This window comes from Sus scrofa, chromosome 10 (genome assembly GCF_000003025.6).
Source record: "Sus scrofa isolate TJ Tabasco breed Duroc chromosome 10, Sscrofa11.1, whole genome shotgun sequence".
Taxonomy (NCBI): domain Eukaryota; kingdom Metazoa; phylum Chordata; class Mammalia; order Artiodactyla; family Suidae; genus Sus; species Sus scrofa.
The window spans coordinates 60,249,564-60,270,280 of NC_010452.4; the positions used below are offsets into that span (position 1 = coordinate 60,249,564).

At 40.5% G+C, this 20,717-nt stretch overlaps 1 protein-coding gene across 3 annotated transcripts in view; it reads left to right on the forward strand.

Annotated features, from left to right (window-relative positions):
* Nucleotides 1–20,717, forward strand: part of USP6NL (USP6 N-terminal like) — a 204,895-nt gene that overhangs the window by 56,059 nt on the left and 128,119 nt on the right. For 2 of the 3 annotated variants that reach the window (XM_021064996.1, XM_021064995.1), the window contains exon 2: nucleotides 9,050–9,136. In XM_021064996.1, the coding sequence (XP_020920655.1) occupies nucleotides 9,133–9,136 (4 nt within the window). In that variant the 5' untranslated portion in view covers nucleotides 9,050–9,132. Of the gene's footprint in view, nucleotides 1–8,385; nucleotides 8,911–9,049; nucleotides 9,137–20,717 lie in introns of those variants that run through there. The other variant, XM_021064997.1, reaches the window with a different exon arrangement.

The following is a 20,717-nucleotide window of genomic DNA, read 5'->3' on the forward strand; positions in this document are numbered from 1 at the left end:
AACAGATCTGTTTGTTTCAGCGCATACCTGGTTTACTGCAATAATTTATTGATTGATTCTACTTATAATACTAAGGAAGAATCTTTCTTAGTTACGCATTGAATTAAAATTAGTTTTTAGGTCACAAGTCTTACAGTGCTAGAAAGAGAACTTAGAAATTGTTTCAACTCCTTTTTTTATAAAAAGGCCAAAAATGGATCTGTGGTAATACATGTGTTAAATATATGATATTTAGTTTACAAAAGCATTTTTTTCCATGCACAGTCCCTTGACAATCTTGAGTGGTAGCCAGGTTGAAAATTTTAATTTTCATTTATGGATAAAAGAACTGAGGCCCAGGGAAGTAAAGTGACTTGATCTAAAATCCTAGAGTTGGTTAATGGCAGAGCTGGAATGCTTACATCTTAGACTTGCTGTATGTTGAGTGATTTTCTTACAAGGCCAATAATCTGCCATCAAGTTGCTGAATTACAATTTTATTGACGTCTCTGTGAATTTTCCTCTTTTCACTTCTGTACATGTACATTTTTGGCCCCTAATTTACTCATTTTAATTCAGTGTAGGGCCTTTGCATGAGTTGCAGCTGGGTTTTTTAGATTCTTACAATTGATTTACAATGTTGTGTCAGTTCCTGTTGTACAACAGAGTGACTCAGTTATACATATATATATACACACACACATTCTTTTTTTATTAAAGTGTAGTTGATTTGCAATGTTATGTCAGTGTCTTCTATATAGCAAAGTGACCCAGTCATTAGTATATGTATATTATATATATATAATATATGTATATTCTTTTTCTCATTTGATGTTCCATCATGTTCTCTCACTAGTGATTGGATATAGCTCCCTGTGCTATACAGCAGGACCTCATTGCTTATCCGTTCTAAATGTAATAGTTTGTGTCTACTAACCCCAAAACTCCCGGTCATCCACTATACTCTTTTTTTTTTTTTTTTTTTTTTTTTTTTTTTTGTCTTTTTGCCATTTCTTGGGCTGCTCCCGCGGCATATGGAGGTTCCCAGGCTAGGGGTCGAATCGGAGCTGTAGCCACTGGCCTACACCAGAGCCACAGCAACTCGGGATCTGAGCCGCGTCTGCAACCTACACCACAGCTCACGGCAACGCCGGATCGTTAACCCACTGAGCAAGGGCAGGGACCGAACCCGCAACCTCATGGTTCCTAGTCGGATTCATTAACCACTGCGCCACCACGGGAACTCCTCTTTTTTTTTTAATATTGTTCTCCATCATGGTCTATCCCAGGAGACTGAATATAGTTCCCTGCACTGTACGGTAGGACCTCGTTGTCTATCCATTCTAGAACTGAAGCTCTTTACTCCCATCCTTCTTAGTACTTTTGTCCTGAATATGTTCTGTTAGAAACATTATGACTGGGACCTGGGTTATCCTGATTTGCTGTTTGTCAAGTCCTTTGAGAAGTTTTTGCATATGGTAGAGCTGAATTAGTATTTAATGGATGGATGGATACATTCTTGGGTTTTGAATCTAACTAGATATAAATTCCTTAAAGTAGAGCCTGGGATCCTTTCTGCTTTTCTTTGAGGTTCTCATAGTGGTTGCTATAGTGTTTATACTGAGCTGTCTGGAATTTTTAACTGACTTTTTAAGTGAAGTCAGTCCCCTGTGAGTCAGAGATACTATATCCTTCATTTTAGCTTTTATCTGTAGAGCTTCATTATGTGTAGTTCTGATAGGCTGTAGCAAGGGCATTAGGCAAATGGAACATATAAGCAAATTATAAGCTACTTTTGAAAAGCCCTGCCTCTCTGTAACTGAGATGGGAAAGGAAGCCTTAAGAAGGTCATTTGCTTTCCTAAATACTTAGAAGTTGACACGTTGACCCGTGTAAACAATTTGATAAGACCTTTTGGAAACCTAACCTGAATTCTACCTGTAGAAGGGGAAATCAGACCTCATTCTTATCTCATGCTTGATTAACATACACGTGTAAACAAACCTAGGAAGCGAAAGGATTTCTTATTTTGCCTGTCTCCTTCTCTGATCATATTAGCAAGAAGTACTTTGTTGACTGAGTGAATGGCATAAATAAACCCCCTTTTACTCTAGCTTTGATAGGAGATTTGCTTTACTTTTCTCGAACAGGGAAGGTACTGAAAGCCATGGCAATTTAGTATTGTGTTTCAGGGGGTGTAAGTTCTGGAAAGAGCATTCTTTAGAGAAAGCTCAAGAATTGTGAAAGTACAGTGGTGAGACATCCATGTCAACTAATGATTTTAATGATGATTTTAATATTAACTAAAGTTATTTCTTTATCTGGAATGAGAAAACATTACTATGGAGTCTGTCTGGATATGTTTGTTTGAATTAATGAACTGTGAATCTGAATTAAGCAAGGAAGGTACTAGAATTGCTAGGATTTAAGTTCTTTGGGGATGGGGTCATTGATTTGTTCTTGGCTGTATCTGCAGAGCCTGGAACTCTGCCTGGCTCATAATAGCTGCTCAGAAAATATTTATTGAATGAATAGTAAATTTGTGTATTATCTCTCTATTTTACATTTAAAAATTGAACATTAGTCATTCTACGTATCAGTTTATAAGCCTTTGGAGAAGTACATCCATATTGGTTGAGGCATCATTTCTGGTTCCTCCTGTTGATTGTGAGAAAGTCACACAAAGTACATGGGAGAGCCTTCATTCTCTCTCATCATCACTCACTTTCTTTGAGACAGTTAAAAATGGATGCATGACGAGTTCCCATTGTGGTGCAGCGGAAACCTATCCGACTAGGAACCATGAAGTCGAGGGTTTGATCCCTGGCCTCCCTCAGTGGGTTAAGGATCCGGCGTTTCTGTGAGCTGTGGTGTAGGTTGCAGATGCGGCTTGGATCTGGCGTTGCTGTGGCTGTGGTGTAGGCTGGCGGCTACAGCTCTGATTAGACCCCTAGCCTGGGAACCTCTATATGCCATGGGTATGGCCCTAAAAAAAAAAAAAAAAAAAAAGACAACAGAGGAAAAAAAAAATAGGATACGTGAGACTCCATTACCTGTAAATTAGCAGCAGTTCATTTAGATAGTGCCTTATTGTTGGGCATTTAGGTTGTTCATAGTTTTTTTGGTGGTTGTTGTTACAAATCATGCTTCAGTTAAGACAGTTTTCTTAAGCTTTTTCTTGGGATGGCAGTTTAACACACAGCTATTGAGCAAAACAGGACCTAGGAATTTCTACTAGAAAATGAACTTATATCATACAGCTGTGAAGGTGAGATCAGAATTTTCAGGGATCAGACAGTTGGGAGCAAACAGCACAAATGACACAGCTCTTTGGGAAGGCCAGCCGGATAATCTTTTCACACAAAAGCTCTCATATTTTATAGTGGACCTGGCTATCACCCGTATTTTTCTTTTAAAGAATAAGTGAGTCACTACAACTGTTTCTGTTTCTTAAGTACAGCTTAAAGATTATAAATGCATTTAACTCATTTTTACGTGTGATTACCTATGTCATTTTTATTTATACTCATTTCATTTCTGAATTTTGTTGGAAGATCTTTGCTTTTTTATATTAAAATATAAATACTAAATTGATACAAAGGACATGTTACAAAAGGTCTAATAGAATATTTCTTCTGTCCCCTTCCTCAGCTTTGCTGCTAGGACATTAGCCACACCCTCTTAGATCACCTCTGCCTCTTCCTCCTACTTCTGTCCTGAGAAAACCATCAGCTTCAACTCTGGGGCCTAGAATTCTCTTGCTTTTCTTCATAGTTATATTACATCTGTACATGTACCTAAACATATACTGTTAGTTTTGCATATCTTTGAACTTTATATAAATGGTATCGTTTTTGTGGGTGTGTTTTTAAAAGTATATATATTTATATATTTACATATAATACATATTTACATATTTATATATTTATATCTGTTCACAGATTTAGTGAGTAAAACTTTTAGTAAAACTTGAACTCACAAATTTAATTTGCACTTAAAGTTAATATCTTTATCCTCTGTATTAGTCATCTTTTGTTGTAATAATGCTGTGTAACAAACCACTGCAAAGTTTCCGTGTTGTATAGCAACAGATATTTATTTCTAGCTCATAGGTTTGGCAGTCTCTGTTGGGTGTGGCTGGGGTTGCATGGGGTTGGCTCTAACCTGTGGGTTCAGTTGTGTACTAGGTATCACCTCATTCTGGCACCAGCACGACTTGGGGTGCAGTGGAAGAGTATAAGAGAGCACAGACAAGCTCAGAGCCCTTAAAGCCTCCGCTTACAAGTGATACAGTGTCAGTTCTGCTCCTGTTGCAATGCATCATATGGCCAGGCCCACACACCCACGGGATGGGTACTGTCCTCCACCCCAGGGAAGCCACGGCAAGGGCTGTGGGTGGTGGAAGACATCTGAACAAAAGATAGTGTCTGCCGTGTCTTCCTCCTGGAAAACAACCTAAGACACTTGGAATATTTCCATTCCTAATACCTCCTTTCTAGATTACATGCTGGTTTTATTCAGTATTTTAGGTTTCTTTGTTTTTGTAATTCCTAATTTAAAAATTATACCTCTAGGAGTTCCTGTGTGGGTTAACTAGTATCCCAACTATATCCATGAGGATGCAGGTTCGATCCCTGGCATCACTCAGTGGTTAAGGATCCAGAAGACGTAGATTGCAGATGTGACTTGGATCTGGTGCTGCCTTGGCTGTGGTGTAGGCCAGCAGCTACAACTCATCTTTGACCCCTAGCCTGGAAACTTCCATATGCCTCAAGTGCAGCCCTAAAAAAAAAAAAAGAAATTATACCTCTAGTATTTATTTTTACTCATGTTTACAGTTTTCTTTTCTCACCGTTCTTTCCTGTATTTGAGACCTTTTTGGCCTCATTTTCCAATATAGTTCTCTTTGTGAACTATAGTTTTGGAAACATCCTTAGTGAGGATCTGAGGATCTGTTTTCAGTGTATTCTCTCAGTTTGTGTCTGAAATTTTCTTTATTTTTGCCCCTTTTCTTGAAAAAATAGTTTGGCTAAGTTGGGTGTATAACTATAGCTTAACAATTATTTTCTCTTAGAACTTTGAAGGTATTATTCCAGTGTCTTATGGCTTCCATTGTTGCAGTTGATAAATCATCCGTCAAGTCCAGTTGTTCTTTCTAAGCAGCCTGCCTTTTATTTCTGCTTGGTTTTAAGAACTCTTTGTCATTGATGATGGACAGTTTCACTATGATGTCTCTCAGTGTCAATTTGAACTTGTAGCATCTTGAAATAGATGCTTCTTTTTCTTTTACAGCCAAATATTTTAGAAAGGTGCAGTTGATTTATAACTTTTATTATTAAAGTCTAGATTCTTTGTAATAAATTTCTGTTACATTGGGATTCTCCTTTTTGAAACATAGATGAATTTGATTGTTTTAATTTATATTTTTGTTGTAAAATACACATAAGATTTACCATTTTAACCATTTTTAAGTATACAGTTCAGTGGCATTAAGTACATTCATACTGATGTGCAACCATCATCATTCATTTCCAGAACTTTTTTTATCTTCCCAAAATGACACTCTTTACTCATTAGACACTAACACCCCGGTTTCTCTTCCTCTAGCCCCTGGCAACTACTATCCTACTTTCTGTCTCTATGAATTTGACTACTTTAGGTCCCTCATATAAGTGGAACCATAGAGTACTTGTCCTGTTATGACTTGTTTATTTCACTTAGCACAGTATCTTCAAGATTAAATTTGATTATCTAAAAATTATAATTTGTGATGAGATTAAAAAATGGAGATCACATCAGCTTTTAGTGGAGATTGGGATTCTTTGTATATTTTCCTTGTAGGGGAAGTTATTGTGCAATGAAATAAGTTAATGTTAATTTGATCTCCATAAAGAATATTATTAGAAACAACAGAATGTGATATCATATGTTGTGGCTTATAATTCTATTAAATTTAGGTTTTAAACTAATTAAAAGTGGGATTATTGAGCTAGTTGGAGAATAGATTACCTGGTGTTATAAAAACCAGAAATCCTTTTAGATATTTCCACAGGTTTTAACTGACTGAAAGCGGCAGAAATTACTTTTAGGTCATGTTTAGTGCCTGCAGTAAAGAAAAGGGTGTGGTGCAGTTTGCTGTCCTGTTAACTAGTCCCCGAGTTCCCTTTCAGCATGGGCAGTACTTAGGCCTACTGTAGCCTTACATTTGTGCATGTCAGGTTTTGTCACAAAAGTTTAAGAAGCTGTTGAAAGAACCCATAGTAGGTTAACTTGAGTATAAATTCTCATGCTGAGAATATAAATAGCAGCAGCTCAAGTTCCTGGAAAATGAGTTAAAAGGTCAGATTTTGCAATAATGCCTTTTACGTGAAATTGTGGATTTGAGACATAGTACTCTTTCCCTCATAGATGGTGTGTGAAAAAAACCAAGTTAAGATTTTTCTCTTTCTTCTTTTTAGGTCCAGGCATTTAGGGGAGGAGCGAGGGAATCTGAAAATTTTATCAGGTGTCTCATTGCTGAGAAGCGTTGGTAGACCGCCTAGTTTGTCTCATTGCTGAGAAGCATTGGCGGACCACCTACTTCGAACGTACACGCAGGGTCTGCCTTTCAAAGCTGTGATTAGTGTAAATGGTCTTGAACAGGTGACTTCAGGTATAACACACGTGAAAATATGTTTCTAAGAACTATTCCATGACATTAATTCCAACTCGCGTCCTGTTGCGAATTGGTCAGGTATATTCGTCACCTCAGACGGAAGGCTGTGAATCCGGTGTTGATAAGTTTTATTATCCTGGTGTTTTTGAGGTTACTATTTTTAGTGTTGAGAAAACTCTTGATGTCTTAGGAACGTCAATCCTTGAGTAAGTAGTCATTTGCCAATTTATGATTATGGGTAGGAGGGGTGCATGGCTCAGGCTCAGTACAAAGTGCTTTGATGTTGCCACTTAGGAATTTTAAATTTAAGATAAAAAAACTTTCATATAAAGATGAACAAAGAGAAGAGTCCCTGGGCATAGAGACCAGACTCTACAGGTGCAGGTGAACTGTAAGTGGGTCGTCCGTCTGTTTATTTGTTCCGTGGGCTGGTCTTCCTAGGCCATCCTTCAGCTGCTGGCCTGCTCCACGGGGCAGCATGTTCCTCCTTGTGGTTTCCTGGGAGGGAAAACAAATCTAATAAGAGTCAGTGAAGTGCCAGTGAGAAACTGTATTCATTGTAGGAAACCTTCCCATGTTCTAAAATTAACGTGTGGATTATATGTTGTTTTAGAATTTCCACATACCGTCTCATTTTCTTTGGGGTAATTGAGTTATCTGGAAATGAACATTGTCTAATGGTGTCCGCTGCGGAGGTAAAGGGCATGTGGGCTGGGTGTCAGGTGATTACGTGGCAGAACTATGATTATGTGCTACTGCTAATTACAGCGTGTGAGCCATGCTGTGTCTACAGAGTTTTCATTTTGTAAATTTATGCTTCATGTGTATAATACGCAGAATGAGTGAAGATGTTTTCTAGATGGGGGGAGCATTATTTCTTCAAAAAATGTTTCCCAGGAGTTCCCGTCGTGGCGCAGTGGTTAACGAATCCCACTAGGAACCATGAGGTTGCGGGTTCGAACCCTGGCCTCGCTCAGTGGGTTAAGGATGCGGCGTTGCCGTGAGCTGTGGTGTAGGTCGCAGATGCGGCTCGGATCCCGCGTTGCTGTGGCTCTGCCGTAGGCCGGTGGCTACAGCTCCGATTCGACCCCTAGCCTGGGAACCTCCATATGCTGCTGGAGCAGCCCAAGAAATGGCAAAAAGACAAAAAAAAAAAAAAAAGTTTCCCAAACTTTAAATCTGTTTCAGAAGCAGAGGTTCTTAGTATTAATTATGCTATTTTCTTAATTGATTTATTGATTTAGAAAATAATCCCTTGTGATTGCAAGAAGTAGCTTATCAGCTCTATGAAGGAAACACAAGGGTAGATTTTGTATCAAATCTGATGTTACCTTATTTGTGGAATTTCAAATATTAGATTTTTGTGAGGCATTTATACATCCATGGTTATGTTTAAATGTAGCATTAGTATTAATTTATGCCTCATTTTCTTTAATATATTATCAAGAGAGGAAGGTTTATAATGTAAGTCTCAGCAAAGGGTTAAGTTTGTATTTATAGTAATACATAAGTTTGTATTTATAGTAATACAGGGTGATGATTCTCAACTGAAAAGAACTAAATACAACATTTTTTCTGTAGTATTTGTAAAATATGTTTTGAAAATACATATTGGAGTTCCCGCTGTGGCACAGTGGGTTAATGATCCAGCTTGTCTCTGGAGGCACTGGTTTGATGATCCCCAGCCCAGCGCAGTGGGTTAAGGATCTGGTGTTGCTGCAGCTGTGGCGTAGGTCGCAGCTGCAGCTTGGATTCAGTTCCTGCCCTGGGAACTTCCATGTGCTGCAGGTGTGGCTGAAAAAGGAAAAAAAAATACAAAAAATTCCTGGAAAGGAAACATGCCCCAAACGATTGGGTGGATGTGGCAGCATCATGTTGAGAGACAATTTTTTCTTCGCAACTTTGCTGTCGTTTCCAATTTTTTGAAACAATGAAATCATGTTACTTTTAGAATGAGGAAAATGGCCGTTATTGGGGGAAGTCTATAGCAATACCTTTGGTAATCGTTATTTGATGGCGTTTATGAATATAAGCATCTCCATGCAGTCAGAATATATTCAGCAGGTGTGACGTGAGCAACCCACCCAAGATGCAGAGTTTTCTTCCCTTGACTTTATGTGGGAGTGGCAGGGGGTGGAGCGGGGGACGAAGACAAAAGGCACCGGTGAATAAGTTCCTGCATGGCAATTACTTGCTACTTACTATTTGCTTTTGAGGTGACTTCTCACAGAAAAAGGAAAACATGAATGGAACCACCGTGTTCCAAAGATTGACTGGTAATTTTTTATGTTTAGATGATGGGGTTCTTTTGGAAATAGAAACTCTTTGTATATAAATTATTTTTATTTCCTTTTAGATAACTTTAACTACGGACCTTTAGGAAATAGGATTTCTTTCTCTTTGTTTTCTGACCAGGACATGTATTCCTCTGAGAAACGCTGGACAGCAGATTTGGGTTTGGTACCTGATCCGGACCACAGACAGAGCCACCTCCAGCCATGGGTGAGTGTTCTTGTTTCTTTTTGGGCTCTCAGGAGCATGTGCAGTGTTGTACATAAAAAAAGAAAAAGAATCTGTTACTGGATGAGTTGAATTGTGTGACTTCATCAGGGATTGGATAACCTGGTTCAACCCTGGTAACTGTGCACTTATCTCTGTCTATACAGGGAGATACCTTCTGATGTTTGATTTACTCTAAGAACTCAGATGTGGTGAGGGTATCTGTGTCAGTAGCTGCTTGGCTGGTTTAGTTCTATCATCTAAAATTTTCTACTGGCCAGTCACTGGAAAATGACTCTTTAGAAATATGAAGAGGAAAAATTGCAGTTAACCATAATTAGCAGGGATTTTATTGTGCAAAATTTAATCATTGTGTAACTTGGCTTGATACATTTAAGCAAAACATTTTTTTCATAATTGTCTTTGATGGAGCAAGGAACCAAATCTATCCTATAGACTTACCTTTTGCTGTTGATTTTATCTTCTCAGTTGTAAGGGAGCAACATACATCATATTTTCTGTCATTCCTTTCTACTTCTGCTTGTGAACAGAACCGGATTTTATTATTTTGTGTTAACTGCCTACTGTTACAGAGTGAGGAAGAAGGTTTCTGTCCTAACTGGGGTCCTAAGACAGTTTTGCTACACTTTCAGAGTACAGATATTTTGATTGTGGAAACTTTGGGATGAGTGAGCATTTCTTTACTGGAATATAATATTAGAGAGTTAAAATTTTTTTTACCGGTTATTATTCATATCACTTATATTTACTTTATAATATGAATAGAGTAGCTTTTCTCATCAGTTTAAATAACGAGGCAGTTGGTAACAGTGTAAATGAAGCTGTTGGTTATTATGCACCTGAGTGAAAATACTGTAAGAAATACTGTAAAAATACTCTAAGAAGTGGTCTTTGGTTTTAGAGATTTACATTGGGTTACTTTTTCTGTGACGTGCCTTGAATAATCAAAATGTTGCCAGATTACTAAGGAAGAAACAGCTTTTGCTATTTCAGCTCCATTCTTAGAAATTTGGTGAGAATGTTTGTTTAGTGTAACATGCCAACTCTGGTAAAGATGGAATGCTCCTGAAAACTAAGCGTTTTAACCTCAGAGCCCTGTGAGCATGGGGGGCGGGGGTGAGGGGAGGCGCTGATAATGAGGGCAATGAGTATCTGAACCACAGTCAGTCTTTTATTTGTAAGTTACAGTGGTTATACTTCATTTGCAAGATTTTAATTGGTTCTTTTTTATATCCACTAGTTGATTTCTCACTTCTGCTTGCTTGAATTTAAAAAAAATTGTTTTTGCTTCTTTTGTTATTTCTTTTTCTGTTTGAGGGTCATTCTTATTTTAAAGTCTTTTTTCAGATCATTTGATGATTTCTGTGTTTCGTCTGCAGTGAATTTATGTTGTGGTTCTTGATATTATTGGTATTTTCATCATGTTCTATAATTTTGCAGGCACTTTCTAATAGGAGTTTTTTTCCTTTTTCCTTTGTGCGTGTATATGTCTCTCTCTTTCTGCTGGTCAGACAGATTTGCTGTTGTCTGCCTGGCTTTGGAGTTTCCAGTCAGAATCAGGCCTTGTGTTAGTAGGTCAGAGCCCTGGCCCCTTGGTGACGTCGGGGATGTCACAGATTTGGTCACTGAGTCAGCTGGCATTAGGTCAGCTGCTGCCTAAGCCGCAGCCTCAGTGCCGTCAGCAGAAGTCTTTTTTAGTCTAGGTTCACAGGCAAGGAAGAGTGCCACCCAGCCCCTGGTTTGACGCCAAGAGCCTGGCTGCTGACCCTGCTTCGCGTGGAGCCCTCGTTTCCCTGTTGGAAGGACCCGTAGTTAACCCCGCGGCAAGAGCTCCCTGCCGCCTTTTCCTGCTCTGGGTCCCGGAGCCCAGCAGGCCTCCTGGCTTCAGCTTGGCTCACACTTTGTGTTCCCGTTAGACTTCTCATCCACAGAGGTGTTCACCGTGTTTGGGGGTACAGGCATGTCATTGTGGTCGTTTGCCTTCATATTTTATCTGTAATTTCTTTGTGTTCGTTGTGTGGAAAGGGGGGCTGCCCAGAATGACCAGCGCCCTTGGGGGTTTAACCATTGGGGTTACAGTAAATCCCAAGTCCGTACTGCACATTTAGGATTTGAAAAAAATCAGTTTCTGCCTAGTTTCCTGGCTGCAGGGTTCCCCCCTTCACCTGGGCACCGCTTCACTCGCAAGGTGGGCCCCTTGCTACTTCTCTAGAACCCTCTGCCTGCCTCATTCTAGAAGCCGTCACACTCTGTGAAAACCACTGGCCTCCTCACTCTTCTCTTCAATCTGTAAACTCCTTGGGGGCAAGGATTTTTATTCCTAGGGTTAAACATTCCTCCTGGCACCCAGTAGATGCTCAGTAAAGCAGCGCACGGATTTGAGTGTCGCGCAGCGACGTCCTTCGTTAGCATGTGGTAGCTGTTGCTTGTGTCATTATTTTTAGGTGAAATTTGAGCTGCTTCCATGAAAGAGAGGGTGTGTGCATGCACACACGTGCGTGTGGCACAGGCATTGAAGCAGGGGAGCAGTGTGAGAAAGGCATGAAGGCTTGAGCACACCTGTTACCGAGTGGTTGAACGTTCTGGAATATGGTGCTGGGGAAGGAGGCTGTGAGAGGTCGAGTTGGAGGAGATGAAATCGAGACCAGGTCACCTGCATTTCAGGAAGTTTGGACTTTATTCTGCGGGGCTTGAGAGCCACTGAAGAACTTCAGTTAGGGGAGCAACCTGAGATTTTATTCAGGAAAAATTACTCTGACAGAGAGATATTTTTGTTAGATGTAAGTTAAAAAGATTGGTGACAGGCAGTACTTGCCTTTTCTAGCTTTGTTCTTAGGTTTCGGCTCTTTCCTTGCTCCTTTTGAAGTAAACCTGGGGGAGTTCCTGTGGTGGCTCAGCAGAAACGAATCCGACTAGGATCCTTGAGGACTCAGTTCGATCCCTGGCCTCACTTAGTGGGTTGGGGATCTGGTGTTGCCGTGAGCTGTGGTGTAGGTCGCAGACGCAGCTCAGATCCTGTGTTGCTTGGCTGTGGCCTAGGCTGGCAGCTACAGCACTTATTCATCCCCTGGCCTGGAAACTTCCATATGCCGTGGGTGGGGCCCTAAATAAAAAGAAGTCAACTTGGAGTGAAGTTTCTTTTTCTGGCCAACTTGGTTTTCTCTGGTGACAGATGTCTTTTTTTTTTTGTTTTTTTTTTGTCTTTTTTGCTATTTCTTTGGGCCACTCCCGCGGCATATGGAGGTTCCCAGGCAAGGGGTCGAATTGGAGCTGCAGCCACTAGCCTCCGCCAGAGCCACAGCAATGCAGGATCCGAGCCGAGTCTGCGACCTACACCACAGCTCACGGCAACGCCGGATCGTTAACCCACTGAGCAAGGGCAGGGACCGAACCCGCAACCTCATGGTTCCTAGTGGGATTCGTTAACCACTGCGCCACGACGGGAACTCCAGATGTCGTTCTTGATTGTCAAGGCAACTGACTCTAGGCTAGGGCGTGTTGTCATGGTCTGTGTTAGGCTGCAGCTTCTGGGGTTGTAAGTTTTCATCAAGGTGGAAGCGAACTTGAGTATATCAGAGTTCCTATTTAAAAAAAAAATTAGAGAAGCGTGGTACAGGTTAAAAAATAGTTCATTAAAATCTAGCCAGAATTTCTAAACCTAGATTTGGATGAGATTGATGGGTAAGTAATTTTTTAAAAAAATTATTTCTTTAGCAATTAGAGGAAAGGTTGCATACTTGTATGTCTGGGTGAATTTCTCTCTGTAGGATTTCCTAACCCTTCCCATGTCATGAACCACATAGAACATGGTATTCGTCATACAGCAGGTGAAATAAACTGCTGGAGATGTTTGGGGCCTGGAGGCAACCGGCTCTGACACCTGAGGCCAGCGCAGGAGATCAGTTTCTGTACATTCTGACCTGCGAGTTTAGATGCCCCTAGCTAGAAGGCCTAGAAAACATGTTAAATGCTTTAAGATGTTTTTCAGCTTTTAGTGTAGACTTTTATATATATATAAAAAAAGAACTTTGAAAAATAACTTTTTAAAATAAAAATGAAAAAAGAATACTTATTTTTGTGGGAAATAAGGTGCTGCTATGATCTTGTGCATTTCATTGTGGGTTGTTAACTTTATTGCAGTCTACAAAAAGCCTTTTGATTTTTAGTTCTTAAATTGCTCTTAATTTTTATATTGCATATTTTTATTTTTTACTTTTTTTTTAATCTTTTTGCCATTTTATTGGGCCGCTCCTGTGGCATATGGAGGTTCCCAGGCTAGGGGTCATCAGAGCTGTACCTGCCAGCCTACGCCAGAGCCAGTGCAATGCGGGATCCGAGCCGCGTCTGTGACCTACACCACAGCTCACAGCAACACCGGATCGTTAACCCACTGAGCAAGGCCAGCGATCAAACCCGCTACCTTATGGTTCCTAGTCAGATTCGTTAACCACTGACCCATGACGGGAACTCCTATATTGCATATTTAGCAATGTTTAGCATTTATCAGATTTGTTAAAAGTTTTGTTTTAGTGGGTGGTGTCACAGATGAAATTAAGTTGTTATATTTAAAGTGTGGCTGTAATTTGAAATGGATTTTTTTGTTCATTTGTTTGTTTTTTGCTTTTTAGGGTTGCATCTGCAGCATATGGAAGTTCCCAGGCTAGGGGTTGAATCAGAGCTACAGCTGTACCACAGCCACAGCAACTTGGGATCCAAGCCCTGTCTGTGACCTACACCACAGCTCACAGCAGCGCCAGATCCCTAACTCACTGAGTGAGGCCAGGGATCGAACCTGCATGCTCATGGATACTAATCAGATTCGCTTCCACTACGCCACTTGGGAACTCCTAAAATGGATTTTTAGATCTTTAATGGAAATATAACAAGAGTAGTTTGTTTAAAGACGGGTGTTCAACAATTTCTAGATGATTATTTTGGTGGAATATGTTTTTAAAAAGCCAAAACCTCAGAAAACAAACAAAAAAAATGTTAATTTAGGGTACTACTTATTTTTCTTTTCCCAAGTTTTAAGTTAAATAAAGCTTATCCACTGTATTTAAAATTTCTATTCTTCACTTCTGTATTACCTCACTTTCTTTGAAAAAGTTTTGCTCCGTAGATAATTACATGAAATATTTCCTAAGAGAGTCTTTTTGGATGTTGAGTGGGCAATCCGGGAGTGAATCGGTTGTGTTGGAGTGTTTGATGCTGCCCTTTGGCCTGAATAGTGGAGTGAGTTTTTTGAGGTCACTCCTGGATGTGAATATTTCTTTTTAATCTGAGGAAAAAGATAATGGCAGTGAATCATTTGGGATGTAGTTTATTTGTGGCTTCTAGTAAGAGTGGGAATAAATATTGTCACTCATTGGAGCTGTAGACTGAGTCGATGCCGAGGTGAAGGGCAGTTTGTTCAGCATTTGTTAGAGCAGATCATGTAAATAATTGAGTAGATTACCGAATCCCTGAATTGTGGCATCAGGATTCTTCTGAGTCTTATTAACTAGAAAAAAAAAAAAAAGAACTAAAAAATAAGTAGAAAAATCACAGAACAAGTAAGATAAGACTTTCCCTAAGTATTGGTCTAAACTTCTCTCCACAGCAATAGCCTATCCAGATACTCATCCTGTTTAGGAAACAGCTGTTTACCTAAGAAGTTGGTCAGAATTAAAATTTAAGTTGAATTGCCTTTAAATAATGTCATGTCTGCATTTAACAAAATCTTGAGAGAAATCTCCTTGTAGAGGAAATTAATTTCAGAAAATAGAGTTTGGTTTTTACATTTTTTCCCTCGAATCCCATTTTATTAGAACTGATGTACTAGTTTGAAAAATTTCATACCTTTTTTACATTAACTTCTCTAAAAACTGACTTTGTATGTGAAAATGTTATAGTATGACTTTTAGTATTTCTCATTTATCAGAAGACATAGTGGAAAGCACAACTTAGTAGTGATGTTTGTCATATTGTCTGTAACTGGTAAATCTAGGTGTAATTAACATTCTCTTTTTTAAAAACGTAGTGTCTGGAAAGCTTTATATTATCGCTTTTTGCTTTAGGTCAAACAGACCTTCTATTACGGGAATTTGAGCCTCTCAGTGTGTATGGGTGGATGTCATTGTATAGTTGTCTTCTCGTTTCCCAAATGTGAGAAATTGATATTAAAAATTTCCTAGCCTGGCTCTTCGTCCTTCAAAACTGATCTCAAATAGTGTTTTGGTGTTACATCTTTTTTTCTTTTTTTGCAGTTAGACAAGTGATTATCAAATGATTCTTTCTAGCTTCTCTTTAAAGCCTTTGGCTAGAGGGTCAAGAAAAGAGTGAAACCATCTTCCCAGTTCCTCTTCGCTGTCTCCCCTTTCAGGCTCCAAGCACTCAGCCATTAGTTCGTTTTTTGGAAAAGGAAACGTTGTATGTATTTGTATCATGATTGTGGGGCAGAAGCTAGGAGGGCAAATGGAAATGAAAATTTGCAGTGGGTTGAGTCTTCTTCAGGTTCCCAGGAGGGGTCGCTGTGTAGACGGATGGTAGCAGCTCTTGGCCCTGGAGTTGCAGCAGTTTTCCTTCCTCATAAGCACTTAGCCGATTCTGTGGGATGTAAAAAGATTCTGGTCAGACACTGATCTTAGATTAAGTCGTGCGGCATTTGGAGTCACAGTGTCTTTTTACTTTTATTTTTTTGTCTTTTTATGGTTCCCAGGCTAAGGGTCCCATCGGAGCGGTAGCCGCCAGCCCACACCACAGCCACAGCAACTTGAGACCCGAGCCGTCTTTGACCTATGCCATGGCTCACGGCAACACAGGATCCTTAACTCACTGAGTGAGGCCAGGGATGCTAGTCGGGTTTGTTAACTGCTGGGCCACAATGGGAGCTCCCACAGTTGCCTGTTTCAGATTCTAGAAGAGTGGAATAGAAATGGAATTTTTTAGTTTGTCTTTTTGTCTTTTCTAGGGCAGCTCCCTGTGGCACATGGAAGTTCCCAGGCTAGGGGTCGAATTGGAGCTGTAGCTGCTGGCCTCTGCCGGAGCCACAGCAACGCGGGATCCGAGCCATGTCTGCAACCTATACCACAGCTCATGGCAGCGCCAGATCCTTAACCCACTGGGCAAGGCCAGGGATCGAACCTCCAACCTCATGGCTCCTAGTCAGATTCATTAACCCCTGCACCATGACGGGAACTCGAGAAATGGAATTTCTATTGACTGCATTAGTAAAAGCTTTTGACATTTACACAGTGAAGTCCTGTGTTTGGTTTCGTCACTGGTTAGCCTTGTTATGTTCTAAATAAATGCAAAGTAAGGCAGAATAACTGAAGAGAAATTTGAAAAGCCATGTATCTATGTATTAGTTTTTATGTAAACTTACATACTTACAAGGCAACTTGAGTATTTTCCTTAGGAAATAATGTTCTTGTGCTTCCTTTTGTGATCTGTAGCTGTAGATCACGTGTGAGCGAGGAAGACCTGGGTGTGACCAGTGTTGGAAGAACGTTGCAAACCTGTTTGCTTGTGACAGTTGACGGCACAACACAGTTTGAATTTGATTTTCAAACTTGCTTGAATTTATTGTTTTTGTCTTTTTGTCTTTTCGTCTCTTTTTTGTTGTTGTTGTTGTTGTTGCTATTTCTTGGGCTGCTCCCGTGGCATATGGAGGTTCCCAGGCTAGGGGTCGAATCGGAGCTGTAGCCACCGGCCTACGGCAGAGCCACAGCAACGCGGGATCCGAGCCGCGTCTGCAACCTACACCACAGCTCACGGCAACGCCGGATCGTTAACCCACTGAGCAAGGGCAGGGACCGAACCCGCGACCTCATGGTTCCTAGTCGGATTCGTTAACCACTGCGCCACCACGGGAACTCCTGAATTTATTGTTTTAACTGCAGTAAGACAGTCAGTCACATGATTGATGCAGACTGTTAGAATATGATTCCTCAATATATTTCATCAGAATGCTTTATTATAAAAAACTGTTTCTGGTGGTAGCCTAGAAGCTATACGAAAGGGAGTTTCCATACTGCCAGCTAACAAGGAAGTGTGTCTGTACACAGTCTTTCTTTTGCATTGGGGAGGATGCTTCTCCATTGCCCTGGAGGATGCACAGGGTCCGGATCTCCACCCACAGAGGCAGTGGAGTCATTGTGGTTTTAAACAAATCAGCCGTACACCGTTAACGCAACCTCACGCTTACAGGTATATGTACCTCTAAGTATAAGAAACTTTGCCAGGAGAGGAGAAAAAACTCTGTCCCAATACTTTAGGCACACAATCTGACTTTGTCACAAGAAACTTGGATCTCAAGTGGTTTTTTAGTAGTAACTTTGCATTTAAGAAAGCTACTTTAAAATGTTTATTTGTATTATAAGTGGAATCTTGACTTTCTTTTCTTTTGCTCTTTTTTTAGGGCACCTGCAACATATGGAAGTTCCCAGGCTAGAGGTGGTATCTGAGCTGCATCTACAACCTGTGCCACAGCTTGCGGCAACGCCGGATCCTTAACCCACTGAGCGAAGCCAGGGATCAAACTCACATTCTCATGGATACTGATTGGATTTTTAACCCACTGAGCCACAGTGGGAACTTTCTTTTCCCCTAAAATGTACTATAAAAATTGTTAGCCAGTAGAGATCTTAGTCCAACTGAAAACAGAGGCTTTTGTAGCTCACTGGTGAGCGGCATTCTGATCGACAGTAACAACCTCCAGGCCTGTAGTTTTCCTTAAGTTTATTTCTTCTGGTTAATGTGTATCGGTCTCAGCAGATGAAATTCTTCCTCTGATAGCATGAAATTCTCTTTCCTTCCTGCCCAGTCCAACTTTATTTTTTCTGTGGCACCAATTCTTTATTTTATTTTTAAATTTCTGAATATGTGCTTAAAGATGTATATTCTTTCTTTTGGAACCATCTGAGCGTCAGTTGTGAATAACCTGCTGCATTTGTATTTCAGGGTGTGCTTCTGGAGAACAAGGATGTTCCCTTACTGGACCACAGTAAAGTTCTTAAATAGATAAATTCTCTTTTTATGGCCTGTAATGCTTATCTCATTGTTGACAGTTTCCCCAATAATGTCCTTTGTGGCAGTTCTGACCAGTGCAGGGTCCAGGCGAGTGTCATTCACACTTGGGGTTTAGTTGTTAGGTCTCTAGTCTCCTCTCAGCTGGAAGGTTCCTCAGATGTTCTTTATCTTACATGGTGTGGTGTTTTAGAGGACTGCAGCCCAGTTCTTTGGCAGAGTGCCCCTCAGCTTAGGGCTCTCCTAGGGCTCCTTACCGACCCCCTCACCTGGCATGTGTGACTCAGGAAGCCTGTCTGGAACGGACAGGCGGGTGGCATGGTGCTCTCTCGATGGCCTTCCCATTTGGTTCTTTCAAAGAAGATTTCACTCTTTTTTCTTCTTCTCGTTCTCCTCCTCCTTCTTCTTTTTTTAATGGCTGTACTCGTGACTTAGGGAAATTCCTGGGCCAGGGACTGAATCTGAGCTGCAGCTGCAACCTGCACCCCATCTGAGGCAACTCCAGATCCTTTAACCCACTGTGCCTGGCAGGGTGTTGAACCCACGCTGCCACAGTGACCGGAGCTGCTGTAGTCGGATTCTTAACCCACTGTGCCACAGTAGGAATGCCTCCATTTCTTCTTTAATTGAAATAGGATTCAAATTTCTTTCATAAGAACAGAATTTATTGTTCTGTTTTACTAGTTTCCCTTTTGGTTTTTATCACAAAGGCTTGAGAAAAATGGTAACGAAATATTTTCTAGAATATGAGATGACCTTGAAAAGAGACATTTGGCCTTTGTTGAGAAATTCCTTTCTGTATAATTTCTGTATTGCATTATACTGACAAAAATCTCAAGATGCTTGAACAGGTACTGTGAAGGCACAAAGTGTAGTTGTTGTTGTTTTTGTTTTGTTTTGTTTTGTTTTAATAGCAGTAAACCTGCTGCAGCTCTTCATATATAAATTGAGATTGCTCCAGTAAAGATTAGCCTGTCTCATAACCTGGTGCTTCTTTGTCTTTGTTCTAATAAATTTTCTTTAGCTAAAAATAAAATAAATGAACATATTAAGACTCTGATTCTCATTAGATTTTAGAGATTTATGGGTTATATTAGATTTTAATGTGAAATGTCAGGATACTTACCATCTATAGTTACAACTCTTAAAAGTTTAATAGTTGAAAGGTATATGGGAAGCTAGAAAATTAACTTGGAATATTGCAGAATGTAAGAGATTCAAATCTTGTTTTTTTAGACAGTGTCGAGATACATGATGCTATCAGTTAATTTCTTAAAACGTTTTGAGAGTGGTGTTTGAGTCTGATTTTGAAACGAATTTTTCTGTGATTTGGAGTCACTGCTAATAGTGTTTGTATTTTAGTACTCACAGGTGTTTAACGAGCACCTTCCTGTGCACTGCTGCTGTGTCGGTGGTTGAGGACAGAGACGAGAACAAGCCCGTCAGGGTCCCTGGCCTTGTAGGGCAGAGAACCAGGCGGGGAGACAGCTCTTGCCAAGGTAGCAAGGGTTGTTCATACAAGACGGAAAGGCAGGCGTCTGCAGGATGGAGGGACCCTCTCCACAGGAAGACCACCCTGCTTAAGTGAGGAGGGAAAGGGAGAGGGTTCTAAACAGAAGGAACAGCGTGAGTGAAGACTGGAGTGGAGAGGATGAGATTAAGAGATGAAGGAAAATTCAGCATTCGCCAAAGCGCCAAAGCGGATAGTTGGAGGAGACTAAGTTGGTAACTTTAGATAAACATCCTACTGTGGCTTCCGTTTTATACCTAATTTCACCTAATCTCATCTAAACGAATCTGTTTTCTTCATCTTCTCCAATCTCCTCTTCTTTTTTGTTTTCGTCATTAGTCTTTTTAGGGCCACACCCGCGGCAAATGGAGGTTCCCAGACTAGGGGTCAATTCCCAGCTGCAGCCGCTGGCCTACACCACAGCCACAGCAACACCAGATCCGAGCCACGTCTGTGACTTACACCACAGCTCACAGCAACGCTGGATTCTTTCCCTTCTCTCTCTCTTCTCCTTCTGGCACCCCATAATATGATGCTGGTGTGTTTAATGTTGTCCCAGAGTTCTCTGAGACTCTCTTCATTTGTTTTCAATCTTTTTTCTCTTTTCTGTTCCACATCTGTAATTTCCTCTCATCTGTCTTCCACCTCGCTTATTTGTTCTTCTGCCTCCTGTATTCTGCTGTTAGCTGCTTCTAGTGAATTTATTTCGGTTATTGTGTTTTGCATCTCTTCTTGCTTAAGTTTGATATCTTGTATCTCTTTGCTCAGTGTTTCCTGTAAGTTATCCATCTTTGCCTTCAGTTTATTTCCAATGTCTTGCATCATCTTCAGCATCAACAGTCTAAAGTCTTTTTTCTGGAGGCTCAGAATCCTGATCACTTAGCTGATTTTCTGGGGTTTTTCCTTTTTCCCTCATCTGAGTTATAGTTCTTTGTCTTTTCATTTTTATAGGTTTTTGATGTGGTGACCTTTTTACAGATAATGGAGTTGTAGCTTCTCTTACTTCTGGTGTCTGTCCGCCTTTGTGGCTGAGGTTGGTGGGGGGCT